Raw genomic sequence first — 22,465 nt, 5'->3', positions numbered from 1 at the left:
GCAGTCACCCCCTTCTTGTCTGGTGGGTTTCAGGACAAAAGTGGCAAAGCAGCAGGGGGAGCCAAGGGGGTGGCGTCTCGAGCTGGCGCTGGGAGGTCAGGTTTGGTAACAGACACTTGATAATTTGGGTTGAGAAAACAGCTCGTGTGCCTTGGAAAGTGGGCTGTGACAACTCTCTTGAAAGCCAAAGACCTGCGTCTAAGATGTGTCGGTGTGTCCCTGGCGCCGAGCCCAGATTGGGGACATGCTCCAGAGGGGAGGGAGGCCTCCTGCTCCGAGCCTGGGTATATATAGCACCTTGTTAGCTTGTTCATACTTCAGATTTGGAAACTGTCAGAACCCGCTATTGATGGCCTCATCATTGCACAAAAGAGCTGCAGGCAGGCGCGTACTTCCCGGTAGAGATGGCTCGACCTCCCCCACTGTGCCCTTCACTTCGAATGGCAAATGTCTGCTCTGGAGGAGCACTGAGAGGGGCGGCCCCCCGAGGCCTGCTCTAGGAAGGTACCCGGGCAGGCTATTCAGGACAACCCATCTCTACCAGCTGACACAGTAGCTATTTTAGGATGCAGTAGAAGGCAGTTGGAAGGAGGAGACCCCATTGGAGGAGCTCTATCCCATGTTCAAAGTACGCGTTCTAGCTGGACATGACGGTTTACAGCTTTATTCCCAACACTCAGGAGGAAGAGCCAGGTGGATCTCTCTGAGTTCCAGGACAGACAGATCTACACAGTGAGACCCTGTCTCAAAAAAAGCTCTGGAGCCAGGCTGAGGCAGGAGGATTGCCTTAAGTTGGAAGCTTGCCTGGGCTACATAGTGAGAGACTCTGGTCTAGCCAAACATGGCAGCAGAGGCCTGGCTTCAGAGTCTGGGGTAAGTTTTGAGGCCAGCCTGGGCTATCTAGATTCTATCTTTGAAAAGCTGGGGTGTAGCTCAGTTGTCTAACATGAAGTCCAGGTTTAAAATCAAGTACTTGGGGAGGGTCCGAGGGTCATCTCTGGCTATATAATCTTGAGGCCTTCTCAAAACAATACTAATCAAAGTGTCTTTCTACCCCTCTCTGAGGCGCTATCAAGGACAACACACTGAGAAAAACATTTATTCCATCTCCCAACTGGTCTACAGAACATGAGGGCAGGGATGTCCCCACCAAGTCCCCAGTACATTCAGTGCAGGGGCCCCTGTCCTCCTCACTAGCATCTAAGAACTGCTGGGGAATATTTACATAAAGCTGGGTGTGGTCTCCAGGCAAAGCTCCTCCCTCCCGTCAGGGGCAGGAGCAAGAAGGAAGTGCTGTCCAGTGCCTCTGCCTGCCCTACAGCCGTCGGCAAGCAGCCTGGGGACAGCTGGCAGTGGTGACCCCAGAACACAGCACTGAGCATAGAGCCCAGCGAACGAAGCTGGGTAATGAACCTGAGTGAGGGAGTGAGGAGCTGAGGCCCGGCACTCCGAGGAGATAGGTGCATGGACACCCAACCTTGTCTTTGGAGGGAAAAAAAGAGAGTTGGGGCTCCTGTGGCCTCTAGCTGAGCCCGTCTTCCAGCGAGGGAAACTATGGCGTATGTCAAAAACAGTATACAGCAGGCACCTGCCCTGGCCGGGACAGGATCCAGGGTTATCAAAAGCAACAAGGAACGGAGCACATCGCTCGGTGGTCGCACTGGTTAAGCAAATTCAAGGCCCTGGGCGCCATCCCCAGCACTGGGGATCGGCAGAGAGAAGATCTAGTGAAAACCCTTTGCTAGAAAGGAGGTTTGGGTGGGTGGCAGTGAAGCCCCTTTGGGCACAGGCACTTCGGGTGTGCTCTGGCTAGCTGCAGCTAGGATGCAAAAAGGCATGGGCTCTTTGGCTGTAACAGGCGAGGGACTGCAGTTCCAGGCAGGAAACCTCCAGAAAGAAGTCCAGGGGAGAGGCGTGGCCCCAAGCACTCTCCCTGCCTCCACCCCGGCTGCTCAGTACACAGGGGGAGGCTGGTAGCCTTCAGTGGTCTCCACGTTCTGGGTGAAGGGCGGCTGCTGGTAGTTTTCCACCGAGGCGCTGGGGTAGGAGGCGTAGGCTGTGTTTGGGTCTGGGGTGGGGTCCACATAGTTCTGGATGAAGGCATCCACTCCAACCTTGTAGCGCTGGTAGGCCAGGGAAGCCAGCATACCCTGCAGGGGAAGACCCAAGGTGTGGGCAGGGCAAGGGGACCTCCATGTCCACCCAAGCCTCCGCAGCTGCCCTCCACAGCTGCCCTCCGCAGCTGCCCTCCACAGATGCCCTCCACAGCTGCCCTCCGCAGCCCACCTACCCAGGAAAAGATGGAGAAGAAGCTGAAGGTGATGGCTGCCCGCGCTGAGTCCGCTCCCACCAGCACATCTTCAGATTTGGTGACTGCCCACTGGTTGGTCAGGAAGCAGAAACCAACGAACCACAGGAAAGTCCAGAGAGCTGGGGAGACAAGGAGGGAAGAGTTGGCCCCAGGGACAGACGGGATTCCCAGGGGCCCAGGAGGGACTCAAGGCTTTGTGCTGTGTAACTGAGGGCACAGAGGGCAGTGGGGACTTAGGGGTCCCTGCTAGGTGGGATGGCTGAGTCCAGAAACCTGATGCCATGCCTCACCCTTGTGCCCCAACACCCTGGAGTTTCTGGAGTCAGGATGCCTTGTGTGCCATCCCAGGGTACAGGGGGACCTAGGAGAAACCTCAGGTGAGGCTCATGATCCTAAGTTGCTATCGGCAACCCCTCCCAACAACACCAAGGCCCCTCAGTTGTGAAGTCCTGGTGTGCCAGTGCCGCAGGCATACCTGAGAAGAGCAGGTCACCAATGACCAGGTACTTGCGGTCGGTAGCATTGCTTATCTGGGAGAAAAAGGCATCGACCACCAGGAAGAAGGCTGAGGCCAGAAAGGCCAGCACCCCGATGGCACTGCCGTAACGGCACGCGTCCTCATTCTGGTTGAACACACAGTGTAACTGCTTAGATTCATGAGTGTTGCTGTAGCCCTCACCGAAGATGCAGGAGAACACGATCAAGGCCAAGACCTGAGGGGAGAGGAGCATTGACGGGCAGGTGCAGACACCTGTGGGCCAGATACTGTGCAGACCCCTCCTGGGGCCCAGAGATGAGGATCCTAGCAGGGCCTCAAATGTCTCCTGCCTCTCTACTGATGCCCCGTTCTGAGAACAGTGTGTCAACCCCTTCTGAACTCCTGGGAGTGAGGTGATGGGCAGGCTGTGGCCAGGGTATCACCAACAATTCCTCACCACCAGGGGCCGGAGGGCAGACTGGGCTATTATGGGAAAGGGCTATCCCCAGCAGTCTGACTACAGGTGTCATCTCATTTAGGCTTGTGACAAAAGACAAAGGATAATCTGCTCATCTCCATTAGCAAATGAGATTTGGGTTGAGGTTTTTGTTTGTTTGTTTTGTTTTTTTTCAGACAAGGTTTCTCCGTGTAGTTTTACTGACTGTCCTGGATCTCGCTCTGTAGACCAGGCTGGCCTTGAACTCAGAGACCTGCCTATCTCTGCCTCCTGAGTGCTGGGATTAAGGGCTTGTTCCATCACCGCCTGGCTGTTTTTGGTTGGTTTGTTGGGTTGGGTTTTTGTTTTGCTGTTGTTTGTTTGTTTGTTTTGGCTAAAGGGGTCACAGTTAGTCCAGGCTGGACTCTGTATAACCTAGGATGATCTTGACTCCTGATCCTTCTGCCTCCACCTCCCATATGCTGGGATTACAATCATGTACTACCATCTTGCTTGGGGCTCCCCCAACCCTGTCCCAGCCTCATTGCTGGAAATTTGAACCTAGAGCCTCAGACATGCTGGGCAAGTGCACGACTGGTTGTTTTGTGTTTGAGAGAGAGGGTCTCACTATGTAGCCCTGGCCATCCTGGAACCCAGAGAACTGGCCTCTGCCCCCAGAGTGGAGTGCTGGGATTAACGGTGCACACCACACTTGCTCCTCTGGCTGTTTCATCATTAAGACCAGTCACTGCTCTTGCAAAGGATCTGGATCTGGTTCCCAGCACCCACATGGTGGCTCATAACTGCCTGTAACTCCAGTTACAGGTTATCAGGGGACTGGATAACTGTCTGCTGACATCTGTGGATACCGAGCATGCACATGGTGCACCTTCATATACACAGGCAAACACTCATACACAAAAAAGACAGGATCTGGCTCTGGCTGGCCTGAAGCCTATGGCAATCCTCCTGTCTCAACCTCCTCACTGCTGAGATTACAGGTGTGAACCACCACATCCCATTTGAAAGAGCTTTAGACAAGATGGGCCACAAAATCCCGGTGGCGAAACTCAAGAGTTTCATCCAACCCTCACTCCAACACCCTGAACCGAGTCAATTCTACGGCATCAACCAGCATCTTCGAGAACACCCTCTTAACAGCAGCCCTGGCCCCTCCAAGACTCCCGGCTGGCCAGCCCTCTCCTCTTTGGCACGCTGGCTGCTCCTCTCCAGAGAGCTACAGCCTAAATTCCTGCCCCACACTTGTTCCTCAGAACAAGGTTCTTTTGTTTGTTTGTTTGTTTTTTTGGTTTTTCGAGACAGGGTTTCTCTGCGTAGCTTTGCGCCTTTCCTGGAGCTCACTCTGTAGCCCAGGCTGGCCTTGAACTCACAGAGATCCGCCTGGCTCTGCCTCCCGAGTGCTGGGATTAAAGGCGTGCTCCACCACCGCCCGGCTAGAACAAGGTTCTTGGGGTGGTCAGATCCAGAGGTCTGTGGGCCAGACTCAGACCCCTCGCAGGAGCCGGGGCGGAGGTGGGAAACTCACAGCAGAAACTGTCCACTTTAGAAAACACCCCTTTTGCAATCGCCCTAGTCATTTCGCCTCCTCACACCTCAGGGCAGCCCACCTCAACACGGCAGAAGGAGCTGAGTCTGGGCACCTGGCTGCCTCCAGACTCCTAGGGCCAGAACAAACCGATTCTCCCGGAACACTTCTCTATCGGGCTGTGGAACTGAAAATCACAAGCCCCGCCTCCAGCTGGAGATGAAGCCGGAACTCCGGACTGGGCGCGGAGTCTGGGTCAGGACTCCTGGCACTGCCAGCCTGACAGACAGAGTACAACCCAGGACGGAGTCTACTAGACTCCACCGCTAGGCTGAGAGACTCGGGGAGCCATGGCACCTCCAAGATTCCAGGCCCAGATGCCCTGGGAGCTGTAGGCCCACCCTCAATTCCCGCAGCTAAAGCCTCAGCTTCCAGTGTTTTCATCCCAAGATATGGACACCCGCCATACGCGCCTGGTACTAGAGGGCTTGCCCGGCGTCTGGGAAGGGGGCACCTTCTGGGTGTGTTAGCAGACCTGTTGCTAGCCTCTGAGCGGGAAGGAAATCCTACTTCGGGGCGCCAGGCCACCCCACTCCTTGCACCCCACGTGGCCTCAGAAAAAGTCCCTTCCAGGTGAATTCCCCACGCTGGGAACCGCGGCGTGCAGGCCACCTGCTGTGGCGTGGCCCCGAAGCCCCACCTACTGCCAGCAAGGCGACGGGCCTGCCCCCCCACCCCGGAGCACCTCGGGGACATCCCGCACCAGGGTGGCCGGGACCCGTGGTTGAGGGCGCGGCGGGGCCCGGGCCCGAGTGGCTGAGACAAGATCCGGAGCCACGCAGTGGGACAGGCGACAGGACGCACGGCCTGGAGGGGACAGAGACGCGGAGGGCTGCGGGGGCCCCGCGCTCCCCGCCAGGCCTGGGACGTGCGGCCGCAGCCACCTGTCGTGCTCGGAAGCCGGCGGTCCACGGGGCCTGACGGCCAGGACGCGCGGTTCCGGGTCCTCTCTGGCCGACTCACCATGCTCACGAGGCGCGTCACCACCTGAGGCTGCGACACGAAGCGCCTCAGGTCGAAGGAGCCGCCCGCGTTGGCCGCGCCGTAGGCCCCGCTCTCCATGTCGCCGTCGCCGCCGAGCCGCGGATGGCCGAGAACCAGCCCGACCGCCCCGCCCGTTCTGCCCTCGGGGGCGTGGCCAGCCGGCGACGGAAGGCGTGGCCAGCCGCCGACTGAGGGCGTGGCTAGCCGCCGGGGACTCGCTGCAGAGTGCCCCTCCGTGCCTGCCTGGTGGTGGCAGGTGCAGGAACTTGGAGCTGCGCCTGCGGCGCCAGGGTGGGGCAGAAGGGAGGAAAAGCTCACCCCTGGGAGGTCTGTCCTGCAAAGCTCAACCAGAAAGGTTCAGAGAGTCCCCAGGAAGAGAAATCCTTGGTGACCCCCACCTTACACCCTACACAGTGCCCTGGCTTCTGGTCCTCTCCAGAAGACACCCGAATCCCACCAACCCAGAACCTAGGCTCATAAATGTCCAGAGCTCATCACTGTGCTCCAGACCGAAGGACTGGGACTTAAGTTCTTGCCTAGCACATCAGAGTCCCCTGGGTTCTAACCTCGGGATAAGAGTAGGAATAGATGTGGCCCCACCAATCTGGGTACTCGGTCCTCCGGAGCTAGGCCTGGGATGGGGTGGAGGACAACCCCTTTACCCATCCCACTTGGACCTGCCAGGGGAAAGGCTCTGAAGGACAGGGTGTCTGCACATTTCTAGATGTCAAGATCACGCAGGGCAAACCACACAGTGATGGTCTCAGGAGGGGGAGGAAGAGAGCAGGAGAATAAGGATTTCATGACCAGCCTGAGCTATCTGAGATCCTGTCTCAAAACACACAAGCACACACACACAGATGTAATTTTAAAAATTAAATAAGATCCTTAGTTCATAGAACCCAGCTGCCCTTCCCGCCCAAAAAATAACATTTAGAAAGGGAACCAGGTGCTTACTCTGTGAAGGGTTGTGTGCCAGCCCAGGGGCTGAACCGACTGCCAAGAGGCCTCCAGACAGCCTTACATGGACAACACAAATGTATTGCCAAGGCAGATGTGGCTGTTGAGACGTACAGAGGGCTGAGAGGTGACTAGCAGACACAAAACGAGTCAGGACAAGATGGCACTACTGTGGTCACTTGGTGGGAAGGAGTAATGAGGGGGGCTGCACAGTAAGGGAAGTTGAGGCAGAAACCTGGCCCACCAGAAGGGGTGCATTGGGTAGAAGACAATGGGCACAGGAGGCCTGGGCCTTTTCACCGTCTATCCCTACCCTGCCCACACTCACACAGAGGCTGACAAGCTGCTGGTGAGCACAGGGCCACTCTACAATCTAACTCCTAAAATCTGTGCACACACCCCCCGTGAGTGTTTGCTGAGGGGGTCCTGCTAGCAGGACTCTCCCGACCTCCTTCCTTCACTTTCTTTTTCTAGATTAAAAAATAATTAAACTTAGCTGGATGGTGGTGGTGCACGCTTTTGATCCCAGCACTTGAGAGGCAGAGGCAGGTGGATCTCTGTGAGTTTGAGGTCAGCCTGGTCTACACAGCGAGATCCAGATCTATATAACCAGAACTGTTATATAGAGAAACCCTGTCTTGAAAAACAAACAAACAAAAAATAAATAAATAAAACTTCTTTCATTACATTTATGTAATTGTTTTTGTGCCTGGAGTGGGGGCCACATGTGGCATGACATGTGTCCAGCATGTGGGTCCCTGGGATTGAACCCAGGCTGTCAGGCCTGGCAGCAAGCACCTTACCCCTCTCCCAGGCCCCTTTTTAGACTTTGTTGTTGTTTTATTTCGAGACAGAGTCTCACTATGCAGGCTGGCTGTCTTAGAACTCACTATGTAGACCAGGCTGGCCTCTGACTTACAGAGATCCTCCCGCTTCTGCTTCCCAAGTGCTGGGAGCAAAGGTGTACGCACCACACTCAGCTGACACCTCAATTTTTGTTTTTATTTGTTTGTTTCTTTGAGACCCAGACTCCTGTACTAAGATGACCTGATCCTCCTGCCTCTACCTCCCAAATTCTGGGATTACAGGCATGAGCCACCACACACAATCTTTTCACTGTTGCCAAATTGTTGATGACTCCCCTCTTCAGTTATGCGACCTCAGTGGGGTCGTGACCAGCAGTTTAAGGCTGGGCTCCAGTACACCTGCGAGCAAGCACAGCCACTCAGTCACTCAGGCCGCCAACAACCACTCACGCTGCAGGACTCCCACGCACAATTTTATTTCTTTGGGCCTTATACACACTAATGCTCCAGACTTCTTGGGGTGCACTACTTTTGGTACCCTGATCTGCACACGCGTAACCTTTCTGCCCCCAGCCCCCAGGCTCTTTTCCGCTCCAGGGATGGGTTCTTGTGTAGGGCAGGCAGGAAAGCCTGGGCTCTGTCTTCTGGTCACGACCTGATGACGAGGGAGTCACAGTCCAGGTCAGGCCGACTCACCCAATCTTATGGTTTCAAGAGCATCAGTGATCTTACTCATGTTACTACGAAATGCACCGAGTCACCGAGAGGTTACTGGCTGGCCTCTGGTCACACGGTCAGCAGGAGCTAGGCCTCTGTACCCCATTTTATAGGGGAAAACAATGAGTTTCAGAGAGCGACAGGCCCTCCCAAGAGTCTGGCCACTGGATGGTCTTGGGAGGAAGGCCAAGCTGAGATATTCAAGAAGGCCAAAGTGGCCACCACCCAAAGGCCAGTAGCTGGTGCTCAGAGATCTGTGGTGCCTGGAGCCAGACTACACAAAGGCCCTGGCCACTGTATATGTGAGAGATGTGAAGGCTTGGAGAGGGGAACCTGGGAGGCCTCACCTCTGCAGAAAGGCTGGCTGGTGGGACCACTGTGGAGGGCTGTGGAGGCCAGAAGCTCCTGGACCACCCTGGTTCCTGGAGGCCCCATGAAACCCCTAGGGAAGTCCCCCACCAGCGTCAGCCGAGAGCCATGGTTAGGGTGGGGTGTGTAAGGAACGTGCTAGACACTGTGGGCTTTTGGCTTTAATAAGCAGCTTCAGGTTGGGCACATGCTGTGCTTCAGTGACAACCAGTCTCACAAGACTAACCTGCTGCTCCTCCTCGGGACCCTGGCTGGTCACAGAGGTGGTCAGCCACTCGCCCCACACCAAGTTCCCATGATTACCTGGTTGACCTCAGCATCCCGAAACTAATAGCTGCAATGGAGACCAGGCTGCCAGCCAGCATGCAGGTGGCTGTCACGGGCAGCTCCCCTGTAGGGTGGTAAGGAGCCTGGGTTGGCCTTGGCTAGGCGAGGGGCAAGGGAGGCACACAGCATCCTCAGGCCCACCCTGCCCTGGGCAGTGGCAGGTCCAGCTGTTCCCCAGCCCCGACCACCTTCCTGGACACGCTGTAGACCCCGCTCCAGGCCTGGAAGGGCCTTCTCACCTGGGGGCAGCAGAACTCGGGCGCTGCTGTCCACGCTGACGCCGTTCGCAGCTTCGCAGTGGAACCAGCCCGACATCTGGGCTAGTGGGATGGAGAAGTTGGCCGGCTTCCCATGGGGTGGCCTCTGCTGTGCGTGCACACGCCCGTCATTGCCAAGCAAGCTGTAGACGATGGGTGGGCTGCCTGAGGATGCCAGGCAGGACAGCTCCACAGTGGGGCCTGAGTCCCCATCGTACAGGGTGAAGTCAGCCCGCAGCTGGGACACGGGCTCTGACAGGGTGGGAAAGGGCAGCGCAGGTGAGATGGAGGAGCTTTGCACACTCCCAACACAATCTCCTCCTTCTGTGTCAAATGACCCCAGAGACTCGACTGTGACTGCCACCTCCGCCAGGCAGCCCGCCAGACTGCTCTCTGCACAGCTTGACTAGCATCTAGTCTGCTTGTAGTATACATTATTCAATTCCATTTTTAAAATGTTCTTTAAAATGTATTTTTAAAAATTCTTTTTTGAGCCAGGCAGTGGTGGTGCACACCTTTAATCCCAGCATTCAGGAGGCAGAGGCAGGCAGAGATCTGTGAGTTCAAAGCCAGTCTGGTCTATAGAAAGAAACCCTGTCTTGAAAACAACAAAAAGGAATTTTTCTTTTTTCTTTTTCTTTCTTTCTTTCTTTCTTTTTTTTTTTTTTTTTTTTTTTTTTTTTTGAGACAGGGTTTCTGTCCTGGAACTCACTCTGTAGCCCAGACTGGCCTCGAATTCAGAGATCCACCTGCCTCTGCCTCCTGAGTGCTGGGATTAAAGGTGCACACCACCACTGCCTGACATCATTGAGTAATTTTAAAAACTGTTTTGGACTAAGCTCTTACAGGGACCAGGCTAAAAATAAAAATGGACTCACAAGAGCTAGGTTCCACATAACCAAGCTAACACTGAGCAGACTGCTTTCTAAGTTCCTAAATAGTGACTTGGCTGGACACAGCAGCACGTGCCTGAAATCCTAGCCCTCAGGAATCTGGGCAGAAAATAATAAATAAATAAATATGGAAAAGGGGGGCGGGCAGAGAGATGGCTCAGCAGTTAAGAATGCTTACCACAAAAAAAAAAAGAAAAGAAAAAGAAAAAAAAAGAGTGCTTATTGCAGGCTGGTCTGCAGAGCGAGTTCCAGGACAGCCAGGGATGCACAGAGAAACCCTGCGTCAAAAAAAAGAAAAGAAAAAAGTACTTGATGTGGGCCGGGTAATGGTGGCTCATACCTTTAATCCCAGCACTCGGGAGACAGAGCCAGGCGAATCTCTGAGTTTGAGGCCGGCCTGGTCTACAGAGATCCAGGACAGTCAACAAAGCTACACAGAGAAACCCTGTCTCAGAAAAAAAAAGTACTTGCTGCTCTCAAAGGATCCCAGTTTGGTTCCCAGCTCCCATGTGGTGGCTCACAACCATCTGTAACTCCAGTTCCAGGGGCTCTGACATCTTCATCTGGGCTCTACTACGCATATGTGGAACACAGACATAGAAACAAAGCACTCATACACATAAAATAAAAATAAATCTTTAAGCTAAGGTAGGGATGTAGCTCAGTGATTGGGTGCTAAGCAGCCTGACACACCCAAGCCTAGAGATTAAAGGTAAGTGGTGAGGAGCAGGGTGACAGTCTTGACTCTTGGTGCTAGGCAAGCTCCTTCAGGACAAAAGCCACCACTTAGAAGAATGGAGGTGCTGGAGTCTTCGGCCAGATGCACGGAGCATCCCTACTGACCAGTAGCTAGCTGTCCCATGCCTGGTCTCAGCCTCATCAGGGCAGAAGGCAACCTCCCTTGTGCCTTTCCAAGCCTCCTGGGGTGCCCTGTTATATCATCTTGCTTCCCAGGCAAAGCAACTGAGGTAGAGACATTGACTTGTTCAAGATCCCACAGCCAGCTCACAAGGAGGTCCCAGCCTTCCACATGCTGGGCTTCAGACCCTGTGCACCCCCTTTTAGGCTTTGTCTTGGTGTTTTTAGGGGGTAAGGATGCTGGACTCATAGAGGCAAGCAATACTTCCTTGTTCCTATTAACAGGGAGTGACGGCTAGGGTGGAGAGGGAAGAAAAAAGGGTCTGGAGTGGGTGGCGGGGGAGATGAAAGCAGATGTGGTCACTTACAGATTGTCTAAGCAACGCCCTCAACCTCAGAGAACTTTGACTTCCACAGTGGCAGCGGGGAACCTGACTGCCTCCCTGTGAGTGTGCATGAGATCATTAACAGCCATGCCTTGATTTCCAGCCCCAAGTCAGAGCGCGCTGAACCTTCTGGTCCCTGCTGGGAGACTGTGTCCTCTGGTCACCATGGACTGGGCGCAGGCTTGGAGGCAGGCAGTCTGCCCCCTGTCTCCACTCTGCTGCCCTCCTCCTCTCTCCCCACCCCTCCATTGATCCACATCCCACCAGCCTCCCCCCCTCCCCCCTGTACTCACTGGCCCACAGCTCCCAGTACATCTGCAGCCTGGCGCTGGGCCCATAGGCGCCCGAGTGAGAGGCTGCTTGGCAGGAGTAGGTGAGCAGGTCTGGGCTGGACTTGAGTGTGACGTTGATTTTGAAGGAGACTGGCTTGTAGTCGTGCACAACCTTCTTTGTCACCAGGAGACCTCGGCTAGCTATGAGGGAGTAAGTGATGGGCCGGGGTGCCTCCGGGATGTCGCAGCTTATAAGCACTTGGCGGCTTTGAGGGTACACTTCCAGCACTTTGTAGGCAATGGTGATGTCTGGGAGGTGAACCAGTCAGGGAGAGAAAGAAATCAAGAGGGGTCAAGCAGTTTACAACTCTGGTTTGGTAATTCTTCAAAAACTTAAAATAATCAGAGCTGGACAGAGGGCTCAGGGGCCAAGAGCACTTCCAGAAGATTTCGGTTTTGGTTCCCAGCTTATATCTGTCAACCCGCAGCCACCTGTAACTTCGGGACGGGAACGGGGGGTGGGGGGGATGACAGACGGACGGACGGACAGACGACGGAGGACACCTGCACAAAGATGGTTCACAGAAACTCATGCAGATACATATACACATAAGTAAATACATTCTTGAAAGAAGTGTAAAGCTAGGGGCTGAGAGTTGATCTCAGTGGTAGAATATAAGGCCAGCAGTCATAAGATCCTGAGTTCAGTCTCCAGCTACATAAAAAAAGGTGTAGGGGGGAGTTACAAGAATTAGTGATGACTCAGGTATGATACTCCAAGACACATCCTAACAGAATCAAAGACAGACTCGGACAGATCTGTCATACACATGTCAGGGCAGCTCCGGTTATGGGTACCAAGAGGTGGAAACAGCTTCAGATCCTAACAGTTGAACATGAGCTGTGCAAGGAATATGAGTTGATCTTGAGGACCAATGAGAGTTTAGAGGTATCATGCCGTGGCAGAGCCTGAGTCGGGGATTTGCAAGACCCTTGATTTCTGATGAAGTTGAAAGGAAGAAATGAGGCACATATTTCTTGACATCATAGCACCAATATAACATGACTCCATGCCTGAGAATCCAGACAGGAACAAAACTGCTGTGTAAGCACACCTTTTAGGGCTGGAGAGATGGCTCAGTGGTTAAGAATGCTTGCCGCTCCGAGTCACCCAGTGGCTCACAACTGCCTGTAACTCCACTCCCAGAGGGAATCTAAACCCTCTCCTGGCTTCTGTGGGTACTGCATGTATGTGGTGCACAGACAGACAGACAGACAGACACATACACACAGAGCAGGTATGGTGTCAGCCTTTAAGAGGCAGGGTCAGGCAGATCTCTGTGAGTTTAAGGCTAGCCTTGTGTACATAGTTCCAGAAAAGGCAAAACTACACAGTGAAACCCTGTCAGGAGGAGAAGGAGGAGGAAGACTGTTGGAGCCCATTTGGGTTTCCTGGTGGCTTTACCCATCAGGTCTGCATAAAGAGGACGATTGGACCACGGTCTGAGTACCAGGTGTCTGAGATGGTCTGCACTTGACTGTGCTGGGGGAGGACTTTTTTTTTTTTTTTTTTTTAAAAAAAAAAAGATTTATTTATTTATTATGTATACAGAAGAGGGTGCCAGATCTCATTGCAGATGGTATGTGAGCCACCATGTGGTTGCTGGGAATTGAACTCAGGACCTGTGGAAGAGCAGCCAGTGCTCTTAACCTCTAAGCCATCTCTCCAGCCCTGTTTCCCTCCCTCTTTACTTCTATCTTATATTTCCTGCTGCTCCTACTTAAGAATACTCTGAGGAAAAATGAAGATGGGGTGCCCCCCCCCCCGCCCCAGGAGGAGGAAATAATTAACATCCCAGACTCGGACTGTATATACAGCCCTTGCTCTATTGGGCCTGAAAACTGTACAGTACCATGATCAGAAAACTTCCTGTGGGCTGGGCATGGTGACACACGCCTTTTACCCCAGCACTTCGGAGGCAGAGGCAGGTGGCTCTCTGAGTTTGAGCCATCCTTGTCTACAGAGTGAGTTCCAGGACAGCCAGGGCTGCACAGAGAAACCCTGTCTGGAAAAATCAAAAAAAGAAAGGAAAACGCCCATGGAGGAGGCTCCTGGCTGTCACAACATCTCCCAGGACTTCCCAGCTTCTGACCACTGTACACATTCTTTCAGATCCTAATTCCTGCCTCAGGGGAACTTGTGTCTCCTGGCACAGCAGCCGAGTGCTGAGGTGGGGACCCACTCTACACGCCACGGCAGGGAGTGACTGGCCAAGACAAAAGCAGGATCTTTAATTAAATAAATCTTGAAGCTAGGCTAGGGATGTAGCTCAGTGATTGGAGAGAAAACATGTTCTGGAGCCACCTGGCCCAACACCAACAGAGCATGTTTCTTCTGTGGCTGTTAAAACACTTTAAGTGCCCCTCTTTGTGGGGGGGAGTTGTTGTTTGTTTGTTTGTTTGTTTTTTAATTAAAATCCATTTCCAATTTGAGATACTGGACCTAATGCTAAAGTCCGAGCTTCTCTGGGCTCTGTTTGGCAGACTTTGAACAGGACTTCTGTGAGCTTGATCTTTGGGGCAGCAGGCCTTCTCAGGTCCAAGGAAGGTGCTTGGGGCTGGGCTCGCTTCACTGGGCAGGGACATGAGTCTAAGGCCAAACTGTGGTTACAGGTTTGTTTGTTTCTCTCCTTCCTTCATGAAGGGCAGCGAGCTTGACGGATAAAAGTAAAAAGACAAACGGTACCTCTCATTTCCCTCTCAATCCGGTGGCCCGGAATAGAAGCTGGGTTTGCATAGCGTGGGTTTTGGAAGCGCTAAGGAGGCAGTTTGCTGCCTGAGGTGGAAACAGAAGAGATCCTGCTCCACACTGAGCCGCCACCGTGGGGACAGCTGCCGGGGGTGTTGTTTTCCTCCGCTTTTAGTTTTTGAGACAGGGTCTCACTGGCTGTTCTGGAACTCAGCACGTAGCCCAGGCTGGCTTGGAACTCACAGAGATCCTCCTCATCCTCCTCCCAAGTGCTGGGATTAAAGGTTGCAACCAGGACTGGCATCCGTTCCCCCCCCCTTTTTTTTAAAGATAGGGTCTCACTGTAGCCCAGGCTTGCCTCCACCTTGCTGAGGATAACCTTGCACCTGTGATCCTCCTGCCTCTAAATCCCAGGTGTGGGGACTATAGGTGTGTGCCACAACACCCACTGATGATCGCGATTCTAACAGCCTGGAGCACTCCTGTTCTCTCTGTCCCTCTGGGAAGGGTGGCTTTTCTTTCTGTACCTGGTTTTATCCTGATGGCCTGCAACAGTGCCAGCAACCAAGCATCCTCTGAGAAGATTTGTGAAGGAACAAGGGATCAGTCAGCCTTCAGAAGCCTCCTGAGCAGGCTCCATCAGCAGAGCTGAGCAGAGGCCATGGGCTGAGGGGACAGGAAGGCAGGACGGCTTCTGCCCAGGTACTTTCCTGAGACTCAGCCACTAGCTCTTTTTTTAGCTATGACACTAATAACCTTTTTCTTTTTTACAGAAATGAGGAAATGGTAGTTTGGTCTGTGCCTCATCCGACTGAGACCTCCGTCAACATCACCCTGTACCCTTCCTTAAGCAGAACAGAAGGGGATGCCCAGAGACGCAAGGCGAAGGACTAGACACCGAGGGGACCGCCTGCCTCCACCCTGAGGGGCACAGAGATGAGTCTGAGTGCGAGGGGAGGGTCCATGCTGGAGAGCGGAGGGGAGGAGGCAAAGATAAATATGGAGAAGGTCGGAGACTGTGAGCTTCCCTGACTCCCTTCCTTCCTGGCTCTGTACCTGGACTACTGGGGAGGAAAAGAGGAGGAGAGAGGAGGGGGGAAGTGTGGTGGTATTGTGTTCCCCAAAATATCGTGTACCTTAATAAACTTATCTGGGGTCAGAGAACAGAAAAGCCACTAGTTAGGCAGTGATAGCACACGCCTTTAATCCTAGCATTCCAGAGATAGAAATCCCTCTGGATCTCTGTGAGTTCAAGGCCACATTGGAAATAGCCAAGCATGGTGACACTCGCCTTTAATCCCAGAGAGTGGTGGTAGAAAGCAGAAAGGTATATAAGGCATGAGGACCAGAAACTAGAAGCATTTGGCTGGTTAAGCTTCAGGCTTTCCAGCAGCACAGTTCAGCTGAGAGCCATTGGGATGAGGACATAGAAGCTTCCAGTCTGAGAAAACAAGACCAGCTGAGAAGCTGACCAGGTGAGATAGCTGTGGCTTGTTCTCTGATCTTCCAGTTCACCCCAATACCTGGCTCCGGGTTTGATTTTATTAATAAGAACTTTTAAGATTCCTGCTACAGGGAAGGGAAGGAGAAACAGGAGGGGGGACAAAAAGAGGGAAGAAAGGAACAGGAGACAAAACACACACACACATATATGTATATATATTACACACACATATATATTACACACATATATGTGTATATTACACACATCATGTACACACATATGTATATATCACACATCACATATATGTATGGTGTTTATATATAAATATTGTTTATATGTAGATATAGATATAGATAGATAGATAGAGAGAGAGAGAACACTCACTCTCAGCTGCTTCCAGAGCAAAGAAGCTTAATGGCTGAGTCCCCCAGCTCCCTCACCACCCTCCTCCTCTCCTGAGGGTTCCTCCTCCAGGGAAAGTGCACACTAGAATTTCCTGGCCTTCTCTGGATCCCGCCCATCAAGCAGAGCTGGGGGGCTTGGAGCAGGGGGAATCCTGCTTCTTATGAGGACCTGGGGTCCTGTGACTGGAACTGCTGAGGACCTTTCCTCTGCACACATCCAAACTCCTCCTCTCTCCATGTGCCCTCGAGGCCTCATAATGGCCTCACCCAGCCCTGTAGGGCTGGAGGCCAGAATTACCCATCTGGGTCCTCCCAAACCCCTCCTCACCATCAGGAACCTCTTTCCAGCCAAAGGCAGCTCTGCCTGAGGTGTCCCCAACTAAATCCTTCTCCCTTCAATGTGGGGGCTACTCACCTTCTGTCTGCTTTCCTGAGAGGCTGCAGGCAGCTGTAAAAGAGGAGAGGTACAGGGAGCTGGGAGAGGAGAGGGACAGCCTAGACAGCTTCCTGCCCAGGCTGATTCCTGACAGTGAGGTCTCCAGAGCCAGTTAGCATCTCTGATCATGACAACTATTTATTTTATCTTCCTTCAACGGGGTCTTTCCTGTATTCCAGGCTGGCCTAGAACTCACTATGTTCCTGAGGGTGGCCTGGAACTCTTGATCTTCCTGTCTCCACTCCCTGAGTGCTAGGGTTACGAGCGTGCACCATCAACCTAGTGAAAGCTCTTTTGCACACTCTCACATTTGAAATCCCCATTGCAGGCAAGTTAATGGGGACCAGTGTGGAAGCCCACAGAGTTTTCCTAGTGAGATCTGAGCTTGCTTTACCATCAGGGCTGCATAAGACCACAGGCCTGGGTACAAGGTATTTGGAAGGGTCTACACTTGGTTGTATCTAGCAAGGGGGAGGTCTTTTGCCTCACCCCTTGGCATTGTTATAAAAAGCCTTTTGAATAAAGTTCTGGGCTGGTGGATAAGGATCTAGGCAATCCCAAAGCTATCCTGTGTTTCTGTCCTTTTCTCTCCCCTCTCCCCTTCTATCTAAATCTCTTATCCCTCTCTCCTCAAGAGTACCCAGGGTTGGAGAGATGGCTCAGAGGGCAACATGCTTCCTGTGCAAGCATCCAGACCTTAGTTCGGGTCCCCAGTTCAGCACACCAAAAAAGGGTGTGGTGCATGTTTTAACCGCAGTGTTGGGGGGCAGGGAAAGGTGGATTTCTGGGGCTAGCTAGCCAGTCTAGCTGAAACTGCAAGCTTCAGGCCAGTGAGAGCCTTTGCCTCAAAAAATAAGGTGAGGAGGTGATTGAAGAAGACACCTGACCTTAGTGCCTTAATGTCTGGCTTCCATATGCATCCACATTGGCAACTGAACGTGTGCACACATACGTGCACACTCACGCACACACACCCCCCCAGTGGAATCGAGGCAATGCCCTAATCCCATCATACATGCATGTGTAGTCTATGGGGCTGGTGTCAGCACCCTGCTCAGACCCCCTCACATTCTCCCTCTGGTTCTTCTGCCTTCAGGTCTCTCTCTCTCAGAACTCTCTAACACCCCATTCCCTGAGCCTACTTCCTCAAGGCCATTCCCATGGTGTGTGCAGGAGACTCACCCAGCATGGCCAAGATGAGCAGCCGAAGGAGCCTCATGCTTCTGGTGGAGCAGGGCTGTGTGTGTGGGGCCTCTGTCTCAGGCTGTCAAAAGCTTCCTCATCTGCCCTCTCCACCTTAAGGCCCCTGGATGCTCCTTGGGTGTTGGCCTGCAGCTAGGAGATAAATTGAACGTTGTGGCTGTCCAGGGGGCCCCCTAATGCCCTGTGGGGCTGGCTCCAGGGACATCTGTGTTCTCCCTCTTCCCTGTAGGGGAGGGAGTGAGGCTGGGCCTGCCGAGCTCAGGATGGTGTTAACACAAGGGCCTTTCTTTCTTTTATTAAAAAGATTTATTTATTTGTTTGTTTATTATTTATTTATTTATTTATTTATTTATTATGTATACAGTGTTTTGCCTGCAGGCCAGAAGAGGGCACCAGATCTCATTACAGATGGTTGTGAGTCACCATGTGGTTGCTGGGAATTGAACTCAGGACCTCAGGAAGAACAGTCAGTGCTCTTAACCTCTGAGCCATCTCTCCAGCCCAGGCCTTTCTTTATGAAGAAACTTTTAAAAATTTTGTAATGATTTATTTTTATTCTATGTACATTGGTGTTTTGTCTGCATGTATATCTGTGTGAGGGTGTTGGATCCCCTGGAACTGGAGTTACAGACAGCTGTGAGCTGCCATGTGGGTGCTGGGAATCGAACCTGGGTCTCTGCAAGAGCATCCAGTGCTCCCAACTGCTAAGCCAGCTCTCCAGCCCCACCAACAAGGGGCTTTCTTTATGAAGGAGTCCTGGAGTGGTTACCTGCTAGGAGGCGGGGAGGGGAGGCGCTTTGGTCCCTGTCCCCACGGAGGCGGGGAGGGGAGGCGCTTTGGTCCCTGTCCTCCACGGACAGGCATCTGCTAGAGCGGCTGTGTTCTGTCTCCAGGTTAGACCTCAGGCTGGATGAGGCTTTCCCTCACCTGAGAGCGTGGAGCTGTGTGCTTAAGCCTGTCCTTAAAGGAGTCCAGAGAAGGGCAAGGTCATCCTTTAAGGACCTGGACTCAGTCTAACCTGGACAGAGGAGAGCAGGCCATGTTACCAACCCTAAGGCCACACCAGGGCCAGACCCCCAGGGTCTGAGGGACACAGAGAACCAAGGAAGTAGGTGATTTGGGCACTAGAACATGCTATCCCACGGGAGGCCGCTCATATCTGCCCACCCGCGTGGCTGGGCTCCTCACCCCAGTCCAGGCCTGGGCCTGCCGACTAACTGGCTTTCTGAGCATGCTCAGTGGCTCCTCAGCAAACACCCACTTGGGCACTTTCTTCACGGTCAAGGTCGTCCATGCCAGGTCACATCCTGTGTCAAGTGCGGATGTTCCACACAGAGCCTGGCTGGCAGCTGCACTCAGGCCTGGCCCTGCCCTCCGGAAAGGCACGCTGGATCTGGGAAGGCCACTCCAGCCCAGTGCCCTCTTGATACTCCTGGGGCATCTGTGGAGGCCTGGTCCTCAGGACGCTGTCTGAGCAGTGGTCTCACAGCCAGAGAGCAGAGGGGAAGCCATGGGAAGAGCCAGCAAAGGGGTCAGGTCACCTGAACACCAGCTCTGCTCCTCCCAATGAGGCCCTTCCTGCCAACCACCTGAGTCAGCTCTGCCACTGAGCACCCACAGCCTGGCATCTCCCCCAGAGCTAACATTGGTACCCCACACACACCTCTGTAAGATTCTCCGGTGGGAGCTGGGGGAGAGGGAGAAGACTGACTTGGTTTCCAACAAAATCTCTTTTCTTTAAAAATTAGATTTTTTTAAAATTTAAAATACTTATATTTTATGAGTATGCATGTGTGCCTGAGTGCTTGTATGGCCACCACGTGTATCCAGGAGCCTGTGGCAGTCAGAAGAAGGTGTCGGATCCCCTGGTACTGGAGTTACAGATGGTTGTGAGCAAACATGTAAGTGCTGGGAAGTGAACCCAGGTCTCTGCAAGAGCAGCAAGTGGCCAGCCTCTGTCTATTTACTTTTGAGACAGGGTCTCACTACTGTGGTCCTGGACTGGCAGTGCAGACACATTTCATGGCGCCCCTGGTACCCATCATCTAAGTCCTGACACACACCACAGAGGTGCTGCCCAGGCCTCCTGCACCCTGACCACCTTCTCAGGGGCTCAACTGAGCAAGCCTGGACAGCACAGCACACCCATGCCTTTCTCAACACCCGACACCTGCCAAATCCTGCTCACATCCTGCCTTTCCCCCAGAGCTGTACCTGGGAGGACTCCAACATGCCCCCCCTTGGAGGTGCCATCTCCAGAGGGCCCCCGGCTTGTCTCCTGATTGGCAGCAGGTCTCAAGTCCCTCCCACCCCTCCCACTTCTGTCTTTTAGAGCTTGACTTCGCAATGGTAATTTTTTTTTTTAGGTGGTTTCTATTGTTTATTTGTTGTTTGAGGCAGGGTCTTACTTTGTAAGTTGTCCAGGAACTCACTAAGTAGACCAGGCTGAACTTGAACCTACAAAGACTCACCTATCTGCCTCCAGAGTGCTGGGATTAAAGGTGTATGCCACCATGCCTGGGCATTTTTTTTTTTTTTTTTTTTTTTTTTTTTTAATATTTGACACAAGTTCTATTCTGTGTTCTGGCTGGCCTGTAACTCACTATGTAGACCAGGCTAGTCTCAAACTTAAGGCTATCCTTCTGCCTCTGCCTCTTGAATGCTGGGATTACAGGCATGTGCTACCATGCTGGACTAGTTTTGTCTTTGAGACAGGGTCTTGCTGTATAGTCTAGGCTGACCTCAACCTCATAATCCTCCTGCCTCAGCTTCCCAAGTGTTATAGGTGTGAGCCATGAACACTGAAAAAACAACAAATAGCCAAGCGGTGTGCTACACACCTTTAATCCCAGCACTGGGGAGGCAGAGGCAGGTGGATCTTTAAGTTCAAGGCCAGCCTGGGCTACAGAGTGAGTTCCAGGACAGTCAGAGTTACACAGAGAAACCCTGTCTGGGGGAAAAGAAAAATAGAAAAGAAAAGAAAGGGAGAAAGAAAAACAACAAATAAACAAAGAACCACAAATGAACAGGTAAGCAAAAAGACTCCGCTACTACTGAGCCTTACAGCTCATGATTTAGAGGGCGGGACAAGAATCTGTTTCCAGCAGAGTTTGCTGCGGCTGCTGCTCAAAAAGCTGTTAATTACTGGATGGTGGTGGCGCACGCCTTTAATCCCAGCACTCGGGAGGCAGAGGCAGAAGGATCTCTGTGAGTTCGAGGCCAGCCTGGTCTACAGAGCTGTTAATTAACGTGTTATCTTCACCTGGACAGTTTGTGACCTCCCTCCCATTGATCACCAGAGCCTGCCTGTGCCCCTCCAGATCTTGATGCCCCAGACACAGGACCCTGCACCTCTCTCCTGCCCTGTCTTTGTGGGCCAGGGAATGGGGACATCACTTTCCACCACCTACAGTACATTTTCCACGTGTCTCAAAGTGTAGGCCTGTACATACCACCTAGACCCTGGTGTTCGGTTACAGATGGGAGCAGGAGGCCCTGTGAGGGCCAGGCCAGCAAGGCAAGGTCAGTCATAGGACGGTCTGAACGGGCCAAGTCTTCAGTGGTCACCTGAGAAGACTCCAGTCTCCAGGGCAGAAGTCCAGGCAGGAGCTGCAGGCTTCTCAGCTGGGTGGATGGCCCATGCTTGTCACCCTAGCGCTTGGAGGCAGGAGGATCAGACCACCTTGGCTACATTTCCTGTTTCAAGAGAATAAAAGGCACCCTCTGGGGCTCCCTCTGTCTCTCTCTGCTAGCAGTTCTGCACTCTAGCTGCCTGTACTTGGGTACTTTAAAATGTCCCCACAGAGTCTGGTGCACGCCTTTAATGCCAGCAGAGAAGGCAGAGGCAGGAGGCTCTCTGAGTTCGAGGTATCCTGGTCTGCATAGTGAGTCCCAGGATAGCCAGGACTATCTAAAAACAGAGACCTTGTCTCAAGATGAACAGACAGATTAAAACAAAAAAAGAAAAACAACACAACAAAACAAGACACACACACACACACACACACACACACACACACACACACACACACACACCAGCCAGCATGGTGGCACACGCCTTTGATTCTAGCACTTGGGAGTCAGAGACAGACGGATCTCTAGATCTCTGTGAGTTCCAGGGCAGCCTGGTCTACTGAGAGAGTTCCAGGACAGTGAGGGCCACAACAGAAAAACCCTGTCTCAAAAAATAAAACAAAAACAAAAAACCAGACACTGACCCCCATGCCTGGCTATGGCTTCATCCGGACCAGTCACCTCAAAGCCAGTAGGATCTGTAGCATCTGAACTTTATAGAGATTTCCTTCCAAGCTATGGGTTCAAAGCCATTGCAGCAAGAGATGGGGCGAGAAGAGGAAACCCAGGCAGAGCTCCAGGCTACACCCTGCCCTGCCTCTGCATCCCCCTTGAGCATGCCACCAGGGTTGCCTCCCACAGCACTCCCCAAGGTCTCCAAGTGCAGGCCTGCACCTGCCGCTGAGAGTCTGGCAGGGTGTGCACTGTCACCCCTCAGACTCACTGTCAGCTCACAGGCAGCCTGAGAGAACATTGTTCTGCAGAGGTGTGGCCATG

General features: G+C 53.0%; 2 protein-coding genes across 4 annotated transcripts; both read right to left on the bottom strand.

Annotated features, from left to right (window-relative positions):
* Nucleotides 1-1,083: 1,083 nt before the first annotated feature.
* Syngr2 (synaptogyrin 2) lies at nucleotides 1,084-5,944 on the bottom strand. 2 transcript variants are annotated; one of them, XM_028892569.2, is made up of 4 exons: nucleotides 5,795-5,938; nucleotides 2,787-3,024; nucleotides 2,291-2,430; nucleotides 1,084-2,150 (listed from the first exon to the last, which is right to left on the bottom strand). In XM_028892569.2, exons 1-4 carry the CDS (start codon nucleotides 5,891-5,893, stop codon nucleotides 1,953-1,955), a joined length of 675 nt encoding a protein of 224 aa, XP_028748402.1. In that variant the 5' UTR covers nucleotides 5,894-5,938; the 3' UTR covers nucleotides 1,084-1,952. The 2 variants fall into 2 exon arrangements, with proteins under 2 accessions (XP_028748402.1, XP_028748403.1); XM_028892570.2 differs by lacking the exon at nucleotides 2,291-2,430 and having other exon boundaries at nucleotides 5,795-5,944.
* Nucleotides 5,945-7,709: 1,765 nt separating this feature from the next.
* On the bottom strand, nucleotides 7,710-18,197 carry C8BH17orf99 (chromosome 8b C17orf99 homolog). Of its 2 annotated transcripts, XM_037201298.1 has the most exons (6): nucleotides 17,876-18,197; nucleotides 16,673-16,705; nucleotides 11,682-11,969; nucleotides 9,234-9,503; nucleotides 8,971-9,058; nucleotides 7,710-8,236 (listed from the first exon to the last, which is right to left on the bottom strand). In XM_037201298.1, the coding sequence occupies exons 1-6, from the start codon at nucleotides 17,910-17,912 to the stop codon at nucleotides 8,230-8,232; spliced, it is 723 nt and encodes a 240-aa protein (XP_037057193.1). In that variant the 5' UTR covers nucleotides 17,913-18,197; the 3' UTR covers nucleotides 7,710-8,229. The 2 variants fall into 2 exon arrangements, with proteins under 2 accessions (XP_037057193.1, XP_037057194.1); XM_037201299.1 differs by lacking the exon at nucleotides 16,673-16,705.
* Nucleotides 18,198-22,465: the final 4,268 nt, after the last annotated feature.

The sequence above is a fragment of the Peromyscus leucopus genome, chromosome 8b (assembly GCF_004664715.2).
Source record: "Peromyscus leucopus breed LL Stock chromosome 8b, UCI_PerLeu_2.1, whole genome shotgun sequence".
NCBI lineage: Eukaryota > Metazoa > Chordata > Mammalia > Rodentia > Cricetidae > Peromyscus > Peromyscus leucopus.
The sequence above is the reverse complement of the archived record's forward strand: the minus strand, read 5'-3'. Positions and strand labels throughout refer to the sequence as shown.